The 18,532-nt window shown below is 36.4% G+C and overlaps 2 protein-coding genes across 3 annotated transcripts in view; one reads left to right on the plus strand and one right to left on the minus strand.

Moving 5' to 3' along the window:
- Positions 1-14,180, minus strand: part of zmym4.1 (zinc finger MYM-type containing 4, tandem duplicate 1) — a 30,505-nt gene extending 16,325 nt beyond the window's left edge. The window contains exons 1-11 of one of the 2 annotated variants that reach the window (XM_023264121.3): positions 13,936-14,180; positions 8,321-8,912; positions 5,580-5,678; positions 5,176-5,252; positions 4,829-4,975; positions 3,127-3,365; positions 2,815-3,013; positions 1,456-1,659; positions 886-1,036; positions 687-802; positions 194-373 (exon numbers count right to left, since the gene is read on the minus strand). In XM_023264121.3, coding sequence (XP_023119889.2) covers positions 194-373; positions 687-802; positions 886-1,036; positions 1,456-1,659; positions 2,815-3,013; positions 3,127-3,365; positions 4,829-4,975; positions 5,176-5,252; positions 5,580-5,678; positions 8,321-8,912; positions 13,936-14,013 — 2,082 coding nt within the window. In that variant the 5' untranslated portion in view covers positions 14,014-14,180. Of the gene's footprint in view, positions 1-193; positions 374-686; positions 803-885; positions 1,037-1,455; positions 1,660-2,814; positions 3,014-3,126; positions 3,366-4,828; positions 4,976-5,175; positions 5,253-5,579; positions 5,679-8,320; positions 8,913-13,633; positions 13,855-13,935 lie in introns of those variants that run through there. The other variant, XM_023264122.3, reaches the window with a different exon arrangement.
- si:ch1073-513e17.1 (sialin) overlaps positions 1-18,532 on the plus strand; it is a 193,501-nt gene that overhangs the window by 61,396 nt on the left and 113,573 nt on the right. The gene's annotated exons all lie outside the window — the stretch shown is intronic.

Below are 18,532 nucleotides of genomic sequence, written 5' to 3' on the forward strand. Positions count from 1 at the left end.
TAGTTTAAATATTTCTGTTAGTTTTAAGTATTTTCTGGTTCTGATTTTGTGGGTTTTATATTTTGGTACGCACAGAAGTTCTTCTCATTGTATTTTTATGAAATCTTGACACCTTTACTAGAACCTGTGTGTCTCTCCTGTAGGAAAATAAAGATTAGTTGCTGTAAGTTAAAATCCTCTTATTTCAGTATACCTTAATCTGGATGAGCTCAGGTTTAAAGGTGATGTTGCGGCAACACTGGAAGCAGTTCAGCTTGTGCGACCCTTTGACTTCTTGATATGGTTGTGCAGGAGGGACAGCCTGGAATTGGGTTGATCCAACTGGCAGCTTCGTAAAGATGTTCACCTGTTTCTGGGATTTCTTGAACTTTTCCTGAGGCACAGAAAAAAAAGCCCGACGAAATTTTCAGTTTTTAGTAGCTGTAAACAATGGTGTGGCATCAAAACGATAAATTCAGCAACTGTGTGTAATCTGACTGGCTCATTAACTGATGGTTTAGCAGATATTATCTGATCCGAAAATGCAAGAATAGGGCGATGACATGAGTTATTTCCAAGTGAATAATCGCAAGACAGATCCTTGACCGATTCCATGACAGCAGAGACGCACAAAGAGATGTTAAATTTGCAAAACTGACTTTAAGTTAAATGCAACAGAAAATTCCAGCGTGTTATATTCTGATTACCTGGAAAGTCATGACACACGGTAGAGTGCAGAAGTTCCTGATGGAGGTATCCGACATGGCCAGGTGATAAGCCGGCACCGTGTGTTTTCCACAGTTGTCACAATTCAACCGAGCACCTGTGGAATACAAGTAAGTTCTATAAAAAAGAAAAATAAACCGGTAAACAGTTTAATGTCTTGAGAAACTGGCTGTCTGATACCTGAAGCACTGACAGTCTGGACTTTAAATGCCATCACACAGCTGCTGCTACAGAAGAGGTTCACCGAGTCGTCGCTGTTTCTGTTGTCGATCATCTCTGCCAGCAAATGGGTGGTTCGACACATCGTACACGGCTGGGATATCTTGGTTTTCTGTAAGAAGAAATAAAGAATAAGAGGCACACTATATAAAAATTATCTGTACAGAGTCAGTGACAGGAATCAGACCTGCAGTTGTGACCTTTTAGGTCTAATTTAGGTCCATACAACTGTGTTCATTAGCGAATAAAAACCACGATGGTTACAGAGGAAATCAATCTGTGGATTTAAAACTAAATGACAGTTTTCAACCATAAAAATCTTGGCCTGAAAATACCCTTTTAACTTCAAAGTAAAAGGCTCTCAGTGAAGTTTGTTTTGGTAAAGAACGGCATTAATCACCAAAACCTGATGTTTGCATCCTTGAGCTCTAACAAACTGGTTCAATGTGCTACTTGGCTCACAAATGGTGTTAATGTGATCAACATGAAACAACAACATTCAGTCAAATTTTCTGTTTTTAGCCTCCGTACCTCCTTGTATTTGGCCAAACATTCGGTGTTGCACATGGTTTTGTTGACGTCCTCCATCTTCAGCAGCAGCGGTTTACTGTGACAGTACGAACCACAGTTACCACAGCCGGCCATCGACAGGTTGTTGACGGTTCGGAAACGGTTAAAACAGGCATCGCTGCAGATCTTGTGGACGGCACCGCTCAGGATCACCTCATGTTTGCTCTGGAGGGAGACAACAAGAAAGCAGCTCAGGTATAATAGTTCCTTCACTAAGAAAAATGTAGTTTACAGAGTTTAAAGGCCATTTGTCCTGCTATTGTACTATTAAAGGTTGTACAAATATTTGTACAAGGCAGTTTAACAAAACAGGATCACTGTAAGAGAAACTATTTGTCCTATAAAAATGCTTCAGTCAACTGTAGCCATTCAGGCTAGGAAAAGAATTTCTGATGATTTCTAATAAACAGAATACAGTTAAACATAACTATTGACTGTGAGACACCTATATAGCTGTTTTTAGAGCTGCAGCAATTAGTTGTCGTCAAATAAATTAATCATCAACTATTTTAATAATTTTTTAAATAGGAAAAAAAAAATCAAGTCTCAAATTGAAGTCTCTTAAAAGTACATTTTTGGGAGGGTTTCTTCATCCCTTAAGATCAAATATCAAAAATGAAAAAATATTATTCCTGAAAAAAAAAAAAAAAAACAAGCAGGCCAGACCAATACTTGATCATTAAATCATATAAATAGGATAGTAACTTAATCTTTTTTTTTTGTTCTCATGCAATAACAAAAGAGTAATTTAAAACAATTAAAATTCTGGAAAACCAATAGTGACATGGAAGGTCTTTAATGTTGTAAATACGATAAATTTTTGATACATTTTTCAGATCAAATAAAAAGAAAATGTTAAAACAAAGTGACTAAGTGTATTTGGGTTGTGGACAAAACTAGCTATTTGCCATCTTCAGCTTTTGGAAACACCGACTGACATTTTTCAAAATTTTTAGACTAAACAACTAATCATTAACTCATTTAATGAAAACAATTATTGACAGATTTATCAACGCTTAAAACCACTGTTAGCTCCAGCACTGTGCGTTTAATAGCTGGAACAATAAACCTATTAACTGATTAGTTTGTAGTCAGAAAATTAATCTGCAATTACTTTAATAATCCATTGATCACTTTTATTTTTAGCCAAATACTCCTTTTTTGGCTTTTTCTTTCTGTAGTTTTTTTTGGTCCTTTTGGTAAAAAAGTCTGAAGAAGACGCTTTCAACTCTGTGAAACTAAAATGGTAAAATTATTAAAATAATGAAAGATTAAATGGATGGACATAAACGTTGATAAGTTACACTTTGTTTGACTTACGATGCAGTATCTGGCGCACATGCTGCAGAGTGACTGTGGTGCGATTGGCTGCGGGGTTTTTATGGAGATGTTCGACTTTCTGTAGTTGCAGGCGTTTCTCTTGTAGTTGAAGGAGGTCAGACAGTTCTGGCTGCAGAAATCCTTCATGGCTCCTTTAGCATCCGGAGCCTGAATGATGTCCTGAGGCCGAAAGATCAACCTGAGAGGAAACAAGATCAAAAAGAGGTAAAATTCAGTCATACTTAGCATTTTCAGGCACACTGTCAGTTACTCCAAAAATTAAATCAAAGCTAAACTGGCTGTGAAGCTCACTTTTGGCAGTTGTGGCAGATCTTGGTGGGTCCTTTGATCGTGGGAAGCGATGTGGTGAGGCAGTTGGTGGAGCAGAACAGAGCCGGAGAACCTTTCCTCTGGAACGCCGTCTGTCCTTTAATCAGGTTCTTTTTGCAGTGCGAACAGGACATGTGCAGAGACGACGGGTTGATGACGGGCAGCGTTTGAGTTTCGGTACCTGAAGTTACAGAAAAGACAGATCCGATCCTCAAGTCCTCCTGTGAACAACAAAACAGCAGGAAAGAACAACAGATGAGCCAATGATGGTCTGGATCTAATCTGAGCAAACATTGTAGACAGAAGATCTGGTCTTTGAATGGAGAAAATGCTGTGGTCGAAAATCTTCCAGCAGGATTTAAAGATAAATCATCACTTTAAAAAAATCAATATTGAAGCATTTATCAGAGCCAGAAACTGCTACACAAATAATAAAATAACATAAAATATGCAAAGTGCAGTTCCATCAGAAAAACAAATCTACGCCTAAATCCATATTATTTAATCAAAATCACAAGTTGCATTTAAAAATTTGCCAAATATAAGCTTTTTGCACCAGAGCCTGTTGAAAAAAAAATTTAAAAATCTGCATTATTTGACCAGAAACCGTCAAAAAAAGAAAGAATCATTGCATTTTAAGCTTTCCTGCTGCCCTTGAACTAATGTAACATGTAATTCTGTCAAGATAATGAACACAATCTAAGTTTACAGGTGATATTTCATTAAAAGGACATTATATGGTATTGAAAGAAACTGCCAAAAAATAAACTACACAAGAAGAAATTGCTGCTACAAAAAAATCTGCATTCCTTGTCAGAACATTAAAGTGATGATTGACTCAGCTGTGACCGACAGTCACACGGCAAAACAATTCAGAGACTATTCAGCCGAACTGCAGGATGTGTTTTCACAAAGCAGAAGGGAGACAAGAATGGAAACAAATTTGAGAAATTTAGAGCTAAACAGAAGATACTTCAATAAAATGAAGTAACATGGCTCAAAAACAGTTGTTGGAAGAAACAATCAGGATGGTGAAACATCTTTGTAGTTCACATACAGAGCAGTGGGGAAAAATCTTGTTCGTAGAGGTTGTAAAAATGTAAATATTAAAATATCTTTAATGTGTAAAGTCATGTAGAGTATCTGTGGACGCTTTGAACTATGTTGTACATTTGCATGATGTGATTCCAGGTTGTTTTCTTTGAGTTCTTGTAAAAAAGACTTAAATTTTTTCACTGTAAATGTGTTCTACTGCGCAAAACACATTTCTGAGTTCTCTCTACTTCTAGTCATGGTTGTGCTGTTTCCACAGAGGTGCAGGATTTTATATTGCACAGAAAAATGAGCTCATAGTGAGAAAAAAAATGCATAAAAATGCACAAAACCTGCTTGGGGTTCAGAGGGTTCAGAGTGTTGTGTTAATTTAGTTCCATCTTTTAGAACAAGAAGGCTGTGCTGCTTAAAGCACCAGTGAAGCACAAGAGTTATTCCAGGAGTCCAATTTGAACAGTAAATCTGTAAATTTAAAGGACCCTCCGGTGCCAAAACACTGTACAGAAGATTTATTACTGTCAAAATTCATTTTTGCCACAGCAACTGCAAGGTAAACGGCAGAATCGAGCATTGACCGTACAATGAATTCCATCAGAAATGTGTGCAAGTTTGCAGCTTCAGATTATTGCACCTTTGAAGGTTCGTCTTTCACGCTCGCTGTAGACGTCGAGGATATCAGTGCCTGCTCGTACTCCTCGTCCACCGGCTCGTCCTTCACTTTGACCAGAGGAGGCGAAGGAGTCGACCTGGCTGTTTGGTCTGCAGAACGCAACCTCTCCTGCAACAAGAAAACAAGGAAAATATGCAATTTTAACTGGTAGGGATCGACTGAGACAGGCTTTACAGGCCTGATACCGATGCTGGTTATTGGTAATCAGGCCTGTACCCCTGAACTCTACTATATATGTACAATACCCTTGTACTATTATATATGTACAATACACCTGTACTATACTATATCATTTTCTTTCTACTTACAGGGTCTAATTGTGGTACTGAAAGTTTGACCACTTTCATCCCGTTCAACATTGTTGCTGGTGACGAGCTGTCTCTGCCTACGGGAACATGAGGAGAATTTGTGAATAAGAGTAAGAAGTAAAAGGCATTAAAATATTAATAGCAACAGTTACATCAAGTTGTTAAATATGAAATATCGTGATCTGCTTTACATATTTCACCACAGTAACACACAATTCTTTACCACCAAACATCAGAAAGCCTGTATGTTTGCCATATAGCCATGTTAGCAGGTGCATAAACTTCCTAAAGGGAGAATTGAATTGTTGATAAGTCTGTATGCAGGATGAGAATATTAATCTGCAATAAGCTGTTTTTTCGTGAAAGACATTAACTTCTGTAGCACCATTACTCTGGTCACTCACCTTCAGACGACGGTGACGAGCTGGACTGGATCAGGTCTGAAGCCGCCGGTTTCACATCAGGTTCCTCCTCGACCGACTTAGTGTCCTCTGCCACCGAGACTGTGAAAGAAATTCAAAATACAGGAATTAGTGTCAGAGATTAGCACTTTGTAAATAAGGGCAGCAAAGGAGCTTCCAAACACAAAAAGATGGTAAAAGTAACTCCAGTGCCTACAGAAAGTACTCACTCGCCTGGAAAGTTTTCCCCTTCATTGCTTTTTAACAGTGAATTAAAGCCAATTTATGTGCTGTTTTAGACAAATTTTTTTTCTAAAAAAGACTCTTCTATGTGAAAGTGAAAACAGATTTCTACAAAGTAATGTCATTTATTTCAAAATATAAAACATAATATAACTGACTGCATTAGTATTCACCCCCTTAAAGTCAGCATTTAGTAGATGTAAGCCTTCACATCATGATGCTGCCACCACCGTGCTTCACATCGTGATGCTGCCACCACCATGCTTCACATCATGATGCTGCCACCACCGTACTTCACATCATGATGCTGCCACCACCATGCTTCACATCATGATGCTGCCACCACCGTGCTTCACATCATGATGCTGCCACCACCGTGCTTCACATCATGATGCCGCCACCACCATGCTTCACATCATGATGCTGCCACCACCGTACTTCACATCATGATGCTGCCACCACCATGCTTCACATCATGATGCTGCCACCACCGTGCTTCACATCATGATGCTGCCACCACCGTGCTTCACATCATGATGCTGCCACCACCGTACTTCACATCATGATGCTGCCACCACCGTGCTTCACATCATGATGCTGCCACCACCATGCTTCACATCATGATGCTGCCACCACCGTACTTCATATCATGATGCTGCCACCACCATGCTTCACATCATGATGCTGCCACCACCGTACTTCATATCATGATGCTGCCACCACCATGCTTCACATCATGATGCTGCCACCACCGTACTTCATATCATGATGCTGCCACCACCATGCTTCACATCATGATGCTGCCACCACCATGCTTCACATCATGATGCTGCCACCACCGTACTTCATATCATGATGCTGCCACCACCGTGCTTCACATCATGATGCTGCCACCACCGTACTTCACATCATGATGCTGCCACCGCAATGCTACACATCATGATGCTGCCACCACCATGCTTCACATCATGATGCTGCCACCACCATGCTTCACATCATGATGCTGCCACCACCATGCTTCAAAGTGGAGACGATGTGCAGAGTTTCAGTGTCAGTCAAACATAGCATTTAGTTCACAGCCAAAGATACAGGCTTCATGTTGGAGAGCTTCTGTAATGTTAAGCTGTCTTTGAAGAGGACACAATGCAATTATTTTCATTATTGCTTATTTCCTCAACTAATTAATTGTTTGTTAGATAAAAAGTCGGAAAATGGCAAAAATGTTTATCATTGTGTCTTGTTTTGTCCACAGTCAAAAGTATTGAGTTTACAGTCACACATTTAAAAAGCAGGAAACATAGAATTTTGACCTTTTTTAAGTATTACTTTAAACCATTGTTAGCAAAATGTTGAAAGATGGCAAAATGTCTTAGCAGAGTTGATATGGAGAACAGTGTGGAAAAAAATGAATTCACAGAGGTTGTACAAAGTAAATTGATAGTCTAAAAATGTTGCACATGTTAGTTTCAGTTCAGTTGGTTTTCAAGTTTTGCCAAACAAATAAGAAAATAAATTGAAGACATTTTTGAGCTGTCTTTACTGTAAGTTATGGTTGTCCTGTTTTTATGAGGGTGCAGGACTTTATATTACAGTGACAAATGACTTACTGTCTATGATCCATTAGAGAAGCAGCTCTGTAAACAATGTGATGAACAGCAGGGATTTTCAACCAGCACTAACTTTTACTCCAAAAATGCATTAATGTAACAGACGTAATGACATTTACATCAATAATGCAAGTGGATTTACATTTTAATTTTGATGTAATATACTTATGAAATTTGCCTTCTTCACAGACAAAATGTGCCAGATATTTACTACAAATACTACTAGCAGGGTGTAAAAAAGCTATAACAAAAAAATGGCGAAGTAAAGACAGCCCAAAAGTCACTGAATGGATCGGAAAAATTCAGAAAATATGCATTATGGAACGAATAACTTTTGCTCTGAGACATGCAACCCAAAAATGTGAAAGTTATTGGTTAAAATGGAAATCTTATTTGAATATCAGGTGATGACAGTTATCATTGTCGTTGAGTTGTTTATTCATCATTTTTGAACTGTATGGGAATGCAAGGCTACATGTCTTGGAAGGAGCAAACGGCAAACAAACTTTAACGCATAAATACATGAAAGACTTACGCAAGAAAGACCTCGAAGATCAACGTTTCATATTTACAATCTTGGACACTTGGAATCTTGGCTTGGCTTTTATTGTATTATACTGTGAAGGCTATTATTCTTTCTATATGTTGTTCTATTTGTTTGTTTGTTATGGGAAAATAATAAAGGTTAAAAAATGCATTAATGTAAAGTTAGGGGGTGGCATGCATAGTAAAAATTTAAAAATTTCCTGATGTCGACCTCACTGCTTCAATTTCTATTCCATAAATTTGCACACAACAAATTCCCCAAAACATCTTATTTCCTACAAGAGCAACACAACTTTTGCTCTGCACTGTAGTAACATATCGCCTACAGTGAATTGTGTTGTATTTTACCTGTATTCGGTGCAGAAGGTGATCGGCTGCCTTCCGTGTCCATAAACTCTTCCTCCTCCTTCATCTGAGCCTCCTGCTCCACCTGATCCACTGTTCCGATGTCCATCATCTCATCCAGGTCGTCTGCAGTAGAAACTCTCACTTTACAGGCAGCAGATTCCATCTCCTGCCATGTACCGTCCTCCTCCTCATTGTGTTTTACCTCCTCCTTGGATTTAGAAGTCTTGTTCGTGTCCTCGCTGACTTTAGCAGGAATTTCGTCTAAGGTGCCGTCTGGCGCTGCAGCGTTTTCATCCTTTTCCTCAAACTCAGTTTTCACTTCGACGGCCTCTTTTTCAGACTCTGAGTCGCCCCCACTGTGAACTGTAACCTTGTTAAACGTCTCTTCTGTGGCCGTCGCCTCAGAATCCGTTTCTTTATGTTGTGTTTCTGTGTTTTCTATTTCTTTTTTAGCAGCAATAACATTATCCTCCTCCTCCTGCTCAGAAAGTTTATGGGAAGATCTGCTATCAGGCTCTGGGTCTCCAACGTCCTCCGATGCTGCTGGTTCTGAAACTGCCTCCACTGACTCTCCGTCTGCCTCCTTTGTTACCTGTGAAGCACAATCAACAGACATAAATGTACTCAGACTGCTGAGTTTCTAAATCTATAACTTGAAACAAAATATCATTCATCAACTCTGCTGAGTAAAAATAGACACCTCTGGTATCAGCATGAAGTTTGCATGTATTAGCTAGGCACTTTATTGATCGTGAGGGAAATTCAATAAACCAGCAGCATATTAAACATACAGAATATACAGAAATAAGAGCAGAGCATGCAGGGGATATAGAGATATAAAAAATGTAAAGGCATAATTCTGCACAGAATGTACATAATAAAGCTAAAAGACTCTGTAGATGGTGTACAAGTAGGTAGAAAAATATACACTACTGTTCAAAAGTTTGCAGTCACTCGGACAATCTCATGTTTTTCATGAAAACTCCCACTTTTCTCTATGTGCTAACATAATTGCACAAGGGTTTTCTAATCATCAATTAGCCTTTCAACACCATTAGCTAACACAATGTAGCATTAGAACACAGGAGTGATGGTTGCTGGAAATGTAGACATGTATGTATGTAGATATTCCATTAAAAATCAGCCGTTTCCAGCTAGAACAGTCATTTACCACATTAACAATGTCTACACTGGATTTATCATTCATTTAATGCTATCTTCATTGAAAAAAAATGCTTTTCTTTAAATAATAAGGACATTTCTAAGTGAACCCAAACTTTTGAACGATAGTGTAAATCAAATAAGAACTGTGCAATTAGTAATGTGCAAATAACCAGAGATGTCCATTTACATACATTCATATATACGGTTAACCAGCACTGTCAAATAAAGTGCAGATGGAACCTTTAATTAGTACATTAAAAAAGCTTAAACATACAGAGCTGCACTAACAAGCCACTCCATATGCACTTTTTAAAGGCTGGAGCCACTTAATTTAAAAAAATAAATAAAATCTCCACCCAGGGAGTGAGTTTACATTTAAATTTTACATCTTTAGTCAATAAGTCAAAAATTCCACTATTAAAGATGTGAATAAGAAATTTAAACAGCTGAAGCTCCATCCAAGCTAACATATTAATAACTATCTCCATCCATCACACCGAATACAAACTAAAATGTAAATAAAAACACAATTGTGATGAAGATGTGTCTGTATCAGGTCAAATTAATGAGGCTCAAATATAATCTGGGTTAACATTCACGGGAGCAACGGTCTTGTTTGTTGCTTCGTTTAGGAGTCTTTCCTCTGAGTTAACTAAATACCTGCAGTAGGATCCATAAAGACACACAGTGACTTCATTGATTACTTATTATGAATTATCCCAGATATGGAAACAGGATGCATCAGGATCTAACAGTGAATGACACCATGTACTTTCCTTCTACGCAGACTTATCAGCTGCAGGTAAATCATTAGTTAGATAGCAGTTATCTTCCATCACCGCTGTCTGGATATTTTTTTATTTTACTGTTGTCGTACTTAGATTATAATCGCACATAAATAGGATTTAAAAGTTTGACTAACCATAAATTAACCGAGCTATTAGTTATTTTGATAATTTAATAAGTTTGTTTTGAGCAAGGCTGGGTATTGTTAAGATGTTAACGGTGCTGCTACTCTTATCTGGTACTTTATGAAACCCAAACACTGCTCTTGTAAAATTTATCTTAGTGAGATTCACAACATCATAAACACGGGATTAAACAAGGAAGGATAGTAGGTTGTGAATAGATGTACTGTGGAAAAACAGTTGGGCTTTGGTTCCAGTCCACTTCTGTAGAATTCTTTTTGCATTAAAATTTTGCAGCTACACAGGTAAATACTACCTTTGTTTTTATAGCAGGAACATAACTAACTTTTAAGGTGGTCCCTTAATAAATTACAGAGAACATTTTCACATAAATTGGTTTTCTTTTAACATTTAGTATCAACCCTTTTCTGCAAACAGAGGTTCTGTCTAGAAATTGATTATTTAACATTTTAAGAGTTTAACTGACATACTTCAGGCATTCATGAGACAATTTGTCTGATATCTTTGAATACTTTTCGATGCTTTTGTCACCATTATTAAAATAATAACTTTATTTATATAGCACCCTTAAGAACAGCATTCAAAAGGTGCTTTGACAGTCAAAACAAGCAACACAGACAATCAAGCAAGACATAAGGAGACAAGGCAGAGCAGTCAACTAAAATAAATAGTAAATATGACAATAAATTAAATTAATAATTAGATTAACATGCATATTAGGCAAAGGAACTAGGCACTTGAAAAATTAAAGAATAAGATTGAAGGTTGAAAGTTAGAACTTAAAAATCCCAAATTAGAGAATTTTTAAAAATGAGATGACAATATTGTACATTTAAAACACCCAAATTGCTTTCCAGTAAAAATTCAAGATAAAGTTACATGAATCATTGTACTTATGAGGAAACCAAACTCTGTGTGTGTAGACCATGATGCTAATTTGGTTTTAGTTAATTAAATCAGATTATTTGAAGAGAAATATGCACAAGTAATTTTAGTCTGGAACCATATGTTCTTTTTTACACCATGCTGGTGTTATTTTTGGAATGGCACACGAAAACTAGTGAAGTATTAAACCACCTTTTTTATTTACTTCACCCAAGTTCAGCTGTGAAGTTATTTCAGATTTGACAGTTTTTAGATGTTTTCTACAGCGGGAGTTGCATGCTGATTTTCTAGATGTCTTTCTTTCTTTACAAAATTACAAATTTAAACACCTAATCTGTTTTTCCAGGGTTTAAAAAGATGTTTGATAAATGAAATTGAGAACAGCAGCAATAACTTTAGTGCTCTTTAGTCAGTAGTTTTTTGAGGGTCTGGATAGCAATGAAAACATACTGGATGTCCTCATTAGAATACAACCTCTGGAGGAGATAGCATCCAAAAACCAGTGGCGAAACTTAAAAAAAATAAATCAATAAAGTCAAATGGCCTCCAATATAAATGAGATATGACACCTAAACATAAGTCTATAAATTAAATGTGCAGCTAATAAACATTTGTGTAAATTAAGTTATTTTAAGTTGAATATTTCACAAATATTACTAACATGATAACATTTATCTGAGACATAGTCCAGACAGGTTCTGAACATGCTGTAGTACTTTGCTTGGCCTAAAGGTAAATTCTAAAACTTCTAATGTTCTGTTTGTGTGTTGGTTTTGTGCACACTTTGTTTTTCTTTATGAATGACTTTTTATCAGAGACAAAACTTGAGACAAATAAAGGCAACTTTGGAACACAGAAGTAAGTATTTTAGAGTTTGCAACCTAAAGATAAGAGTATTTATGTTAAATTTAACAGTCACAGTGTATTGTTGGTTATATTTCTGTGGGTTACTAAGTTCCCTACTGGTCTCTTTCTTGCCTGACTGCAGTGTTTTAGCGCCTTTGTCCTGCGGCTGACTGACTCCACTGTACTGCCTTTTATAGGCTACACTACTAGTCAAACATTTGGACATGCCTTTTCATTCAATGCTTTTAATTTGTATTTGTATTATTTTCTACATCGTAGATTAAAACTGAAGATAAACACTTTTTTGTTTACAACACAATTCCACATGTATTATTTTATAGTTTTGATGTCTTCAGTATTTATCTACGATGTAGAAAATAAATAAAAAACACTGAATGAGAAGGTGTGAAAAACTCTTAACTGGTAGTGTAAGTTGGATGGTAAAAATTGAAAACCGACTTTAGTCTGTTGTTGAACGATTAGCTTGTTGGACTCAAACGCCTTCTCCTCAACATAATCATCCTCCAAAAAGTGGCCACTACAACCCATGGAGCTCCTGCCCTTTGGAATTCTTCTCTTCAGCGCCTCTATCCATTAGAACTGTTCTCCATTTCAGCGGCCGTTTATGAAATTGGACTGTTTTGCCCGTGGCTTTAATCCTGCAAAACTCATTCCTACATGCAGGAACAATGCAGTAGTGGCCTCCCTTCTGTCTTCTGATGATCTGTGGCTTCAGAAATACATGTAGTGATTTATGTTAACCTGACTGAGTGCTTTATTCCCTTTTAACAGACTGATGAAGCAGCAACATTACAAATAACACGTCTGGAAAGGCCTTTAGTTTGCATTAGTTACACAAATACTCACCACTTATCAGTGGTCACTGCAAACACAATGTTGTGTCTGTGACAGTGGCGTTTGTACACATGTGCACAATATATAATAAGACTTCAGGGTTCTTCTACAAACAGTAAAAACATTTTATGGACCCTGCTAAGTGACTGTGCACCAGGATGAACCTCAGATTTTTCCAGGGTTTGACTACTTCTGCTAAATTAAGCTGCAACAGATTATAAATAATTAGATGATAAAACGAGCAGTGCAGCTGTAGCATCATATCATAGATAGTGAGAGACTCTAAGTTTTAGTTTTACTGGTAGGGCTGGTCCTAGGCTCATTCTGCACCTCCAAATGCCCGTGTGCAAAATTTAGCAGCCTAACTTTGCAGGGCAGCTAACTCCAGAGTCATCACAGCCGACATGCATGAATAAATCTGACAACTGCAGTCAAACGCAGAGTGCCAAAACACACATTAGCACAGACGTGGTGATGTTAAACGTTATTTTTTGTGTCTTAATCGTGCATTTTCATTAAACAAACAAGCACGTTAGCTTGTTCTCGCAATGTAAACACAAGCAGCGCTGCTGCTGCACAGCTGCGACCAACATCTGCAGCCTGACGCTGGTCTGGAAATAACAGCAGTTTTTACCTCTGTGTGAGCCGCTTCCTGGGATTCAGCCATGTTGTGTTGATATCTTATTGTAAACAAAAGCAGAACTAGCTCATCGCTTGCTAAGCTAACGTTAGCTCGGTTACAAACCTACACGCCTCCCTGGCTGCCCGTTAGCCGGCTAACATTAGCTTCGCTTTTTATGCTCACACGGCACCAGACAACCACCACACTGGATAAACAACTCATCCGTTAGTAGTCATGTGTAGAAATACTGTGTTTACTGAGTGAAATGTTATACGGAGTGCAGTAAAGAACCGTAACAACGTGCAGAAAATTACCGCGCCAGCGACTTGGACAGACGGGACTTGATTGGTGGCCAGACGTTGGTGTCCATCGCCAGTTTCCGTAGTCGCCATGTTTGCTCCTAAATCCCGACCCTCTGATTTTACAAATAAAATTCAACAAAGTACTTTAAAACAGACTCCAAAGCCGTGAAATGTTTAAACGGTGACCCCTAACTCCAACATTTGGACCCAGTCTGGCTTGTTGCAGAACATTTTGAGTTCTTCTTCGTTTACGTTTTACGACAGCATGGACGTTACATTACCGCCACCTTCTGGAACCTTCTGGAACCACCACCACCACCACCACCACCACCACCACCACCACCACCACCACCACCAACTCCTCCTCCTCCTCCTCCTCCTCCTACTTCTTCTTCTTCTTCTTCTTCTTCTTCTAATCAACGTTATTATAAACTCTGGTCCAAACTGTCTGTACTTTTATTAAACGTTACGTGATTACACTTTTATTTACTTTTGCAAATTTTTAAAAACGAATTTATTTTATTTTATTGCCTACTTTATCCTTTACATGCTTTTATTTATATTACATATATTTATATTCTTTAAATATCCATATTTATATATAATGAAATATATACTATATTAATTTTATTCAACTTGTCTGGACTGTGTTCAATTTAAGTTGTATGTATTATTACATGCAAAAAAGTATTTAAATAATATAAATAACATTTTTTCTTGGGCACTGGTGCAAAATTTTGAAAACCTCTTTGCAACAACAGACAGCATGGTAATAGAACAAAAAAAATACTATTTATGAATTATTTACAAAGAAAAAAAAGGATTTTATTGGGTAAACACTTCCTACGTAAATGTAAATATCTAAAAAAAAGAATATTAACTGATGTATAGTGAACTCCAGTTTTTCACACTTTCTCAAACAAAGCAATAATGAATGGAAACTTGCCATTTATATTATTTATGTTGTTATTTTTATATTTGTTTAATTTTTCTTTAGCTTTTAATCATTGTGTTGAAGGTTAGTCCTTGGATTTTATATAACAAAATGAAGAAAAAAACTAAAATTTGATCATCTCTAAGTTTTTATATACATATTATTCACGAAGAAGAAAAAAATGTATTCTATTTTATTATATTTACATATATTTTAGTACAGAAGTGCAATAACATTACTGTGGAGTACTAGATTAAAATGAGTATAGAACTTCTTTTTTCACTTTTGAGGATGAAAATACAGAATTTCCCAGTTGTGAAAAAAAAATGAAAATCTTAAAATTCAGTCCTAATCTTGGTTGTAAAAACTTTTTCCATGCTATATCCAATAGTTTGAACTAGCACAGTCCCAAAATACATGATAATGATTTAAAAAGCATCAAAATTGTAATTAAACCAAATAATCAAGTATCAAAATGATTTGAATAGTTGACAAAAAAGCATTTAACCATTGCAGCTTTAGTTCTTATTAAATCCTGACATGTGAAAACACAACACCATTCATGTAATTAACCATTATAAATCATGTACACGATTATTATTACGGTTTTGTTTATAAATGGCAGTATTTTGAAGAAGCAGGAAGAATAGATTTACAATCATTTGTGTAAGGACAAGGAATGGCATTAGATAAGTTTTGATTTCTTCCCACTCCTTTTTGAGCAAGTTGTTGTTTTCTTTCCTTTTTTTATGTTGAAATGTTCTAAATAAACTTCAAAGTTGCACAACATGCTGTATTTACATAAAGACATGCTTTAATACAAACATTTGCAGAGTTGTCAGCAGAAACTGGACAGAGAAGGATGTGTTTGTACAATTATGTGGATAAAACACTAATTTGCTACTAAATATATCAAACAAGACATTTATGACTATTAAATTTAACAGAAACTCTCGTATTTTGAAGCTGTAAACTGTGATAAACATACCTCTGTGTTCCATAGTTGCCTGTAACTGTGCCATCAGTCGTATATACAGACTTATTTACATAAACATTCATGTAAGGTTTTTTTAATCCACGTTAATTTGATGTTTCTTCATTTATCACTGAGGTTCTTGTGTAAACAGACATGTAGATCCAGGTTGTATTTAAAGACATGAACCACATGAGCAAAAGTATGTAGACAAATACTACCAAAATATTAAACATCTCCTTCCAAAACCACAAGTTTCAGCACCTTCTACTCTGCTGGGACAGTTTTATTCCAGATGTTAAACCTGCTGCAGGGATTTTATTCCTTTTCAGTCACAACAGCATCAGTCACTGATGAGGTTCATGTTTTTGTTCTGAATTCCAGCTAATCCCAAACATGTTGGTTTAAATTCAGCAAACTGAAGAAACTGTGTCTGTTTGGATCTGGCTTTGTGCACAGGGTTATTGTCGAGTTAAAACAAGAAGTGGTCTGTTCAAAGCACTGCTACACTGTAAAAAAAATGCAATTTTATGGATTTTATTCATGAAATACACAAAAACATCAATAAACTGTGAATTGACATGTCTAATGGAAATTAATATTTAAAAATCTGTCACTGTTAACCACAAAATTGCCCGTTTTTACAGAAGATGACATAAAAAGACTGTTAAAATTTATTTGTAAATTCATCATATTTCCTTTATATTTGATAGATGACAAATTCTAGTTTTAAATTGTAAATATATCTAATATATCTATAAAGTTGCATAAAAGTATTAACAATTAGTATGAAAAGAAGTGATGTTCTGTTCTTTTGCTTTTTATCTTACATTTTTTCTTGCATTTTTGAAATATGTGAAAACACCAATACAATTACAAAAACAGACGGTGATATGTCTGATGTAAAATAATAATAAAAACCTGTAACTGTGAATAACCATAAAATTCACATTTGTAAAGATTTTTTTTTTACATAAGTAAAATGAAACTGTTAAATTTAAGTGTAAATATATTTCTACATTTGGATGTGATGAATAAGAATTACCACAAAAAGAACTATTGGTTCTGTAATTTGACATATATTTGTTTGTTAAATGAGAGATATTTTGTATAACAGCAACAACAACAACAATTAAAGCTGCAAGCAGCATTGGACGGGTCCTCGCATCCGAGCGGCCCGGCTGGCCCACGCATATCCACCAGGTGGCGCTGCAACTGAGAGAGTAAAGTTTCAGGCAGATTGGACCATGTACAGGCTACTTACACAGCACTTCCTGTTTCATGGCGAGAAATCCAAAAAGATGAGGTGTAACGTATCCTAAACATTATGGATACCAGAAATGCTCATTTTGATAAGGCAGGATTAAATTAATACCGTATTTGGAAGACACAGTCACCATTTATTTATTTATTTTTGATATTAGATTTTGCTAAGTTTGGCACAATCAAAATTGTAAATAACTTGGAAAAAAAAACTATTTCTACCGGTATGAATGTTACTGTGCATATACTGAATCACCAAAATATACAGCAAGCAAATTAAATAATTAAAATGATTTGCTCTCAATATGGTGAAAGCTTTTCCAGCTCCTAAAGGAAGCTGTTTGTACTTCATGCTTGATCGTGCTTAATTTAGTTATTCACCTTCTCTCATTACTTGTCTTTATTGTCAGCCCAGCTGTAGGGAAACCAAACTGTTCATCTCTTTGAAATAAACATTTAAATGCAAAAAGATGAAATTACTTCATGCGCATAAGTTAAATAACTTGGCAAATGAAGTACTTAAATGGGAACATGTGCTTAAGCCACAAATATTCCCATTTGACATTTTCCACAGAAAACTCACAAGATGGCGGCCTTGAGCCAAAAATGCTCTAACATCTCAGCTCCAACATTATGACATCATGTGGACAGAACACTAAGGGGGACTGTACTTTTAAAAGTTGCCAACATATGTGAAGTTCAGAAAACTAAAAACGGAACCCTTCTTGTTGTGTTGACACAGACACACGTCATTTTTTCCTTCTCACCAATCATCATTAAACCACTCAATCACTCAATTAAGTTGTGGAAAATGCAACATCTGTACATGATATGATGAGGAAGTAGTGTAGAGCCTGAGTCACGTGGTCTCACATGCAGCCTGTCATAATGTGGTGAGAAATGCTTGGTAATAATAATAATAATGCCTTTAATTTTTAATGCACTTTACATACAGAATCTCAATGTGCTACAATAGGGAAAGTACAAAAATACATTTACAAACAGCTTTCAACAACGTCAACAACACTCTGAACATTCTACTGATAGAATGCTAAAGATTCAGCACTCTAGAACTGCAGGATTTATTTATTTATTTAACAATATTTGAACAACAACACTACGAAGATTTGAATTTGACCTTTTTACAAACCCATTTGCAATTGATGTGGACAGTGCTGCACTAACAGTTAGAACTGAAAGAATTAGAGTGCTATGGTGCACTGAAGGCCAAGTTTGACTCTTTTGGGCCAGGCAAGTTTGCACACCCATGACTGGAGTACATCCTGGCCAAATTTCAGCTCTCTCGGTGTTACGCTGTTTGAGTTCATAGCTTTTGAAAATGTCCAAAAATGACACAAAATTGTCCAAAATATGACTTACAATTCAAAATGGCCGACTTCCTGTTGGATTATGGGTAATGATGCAGGAGGCTTTTTTGT

The sequence above is a fragment of the Amphiprion ocellaris genome, chromosome 15 (assembly GCF_022539595.1).
Source record: "Amphiprion ocellaris isolate individual 3 ecotype Okinawa chromosome 15, ASM2253959v1, whole genome shotgun sequence".
Taxonomy (NCBI): Eukaryota; Metazoa; Chordata; class Actinopteri; family Pomacentridae; genus Amphiprion; species Amphiprion ocellaris.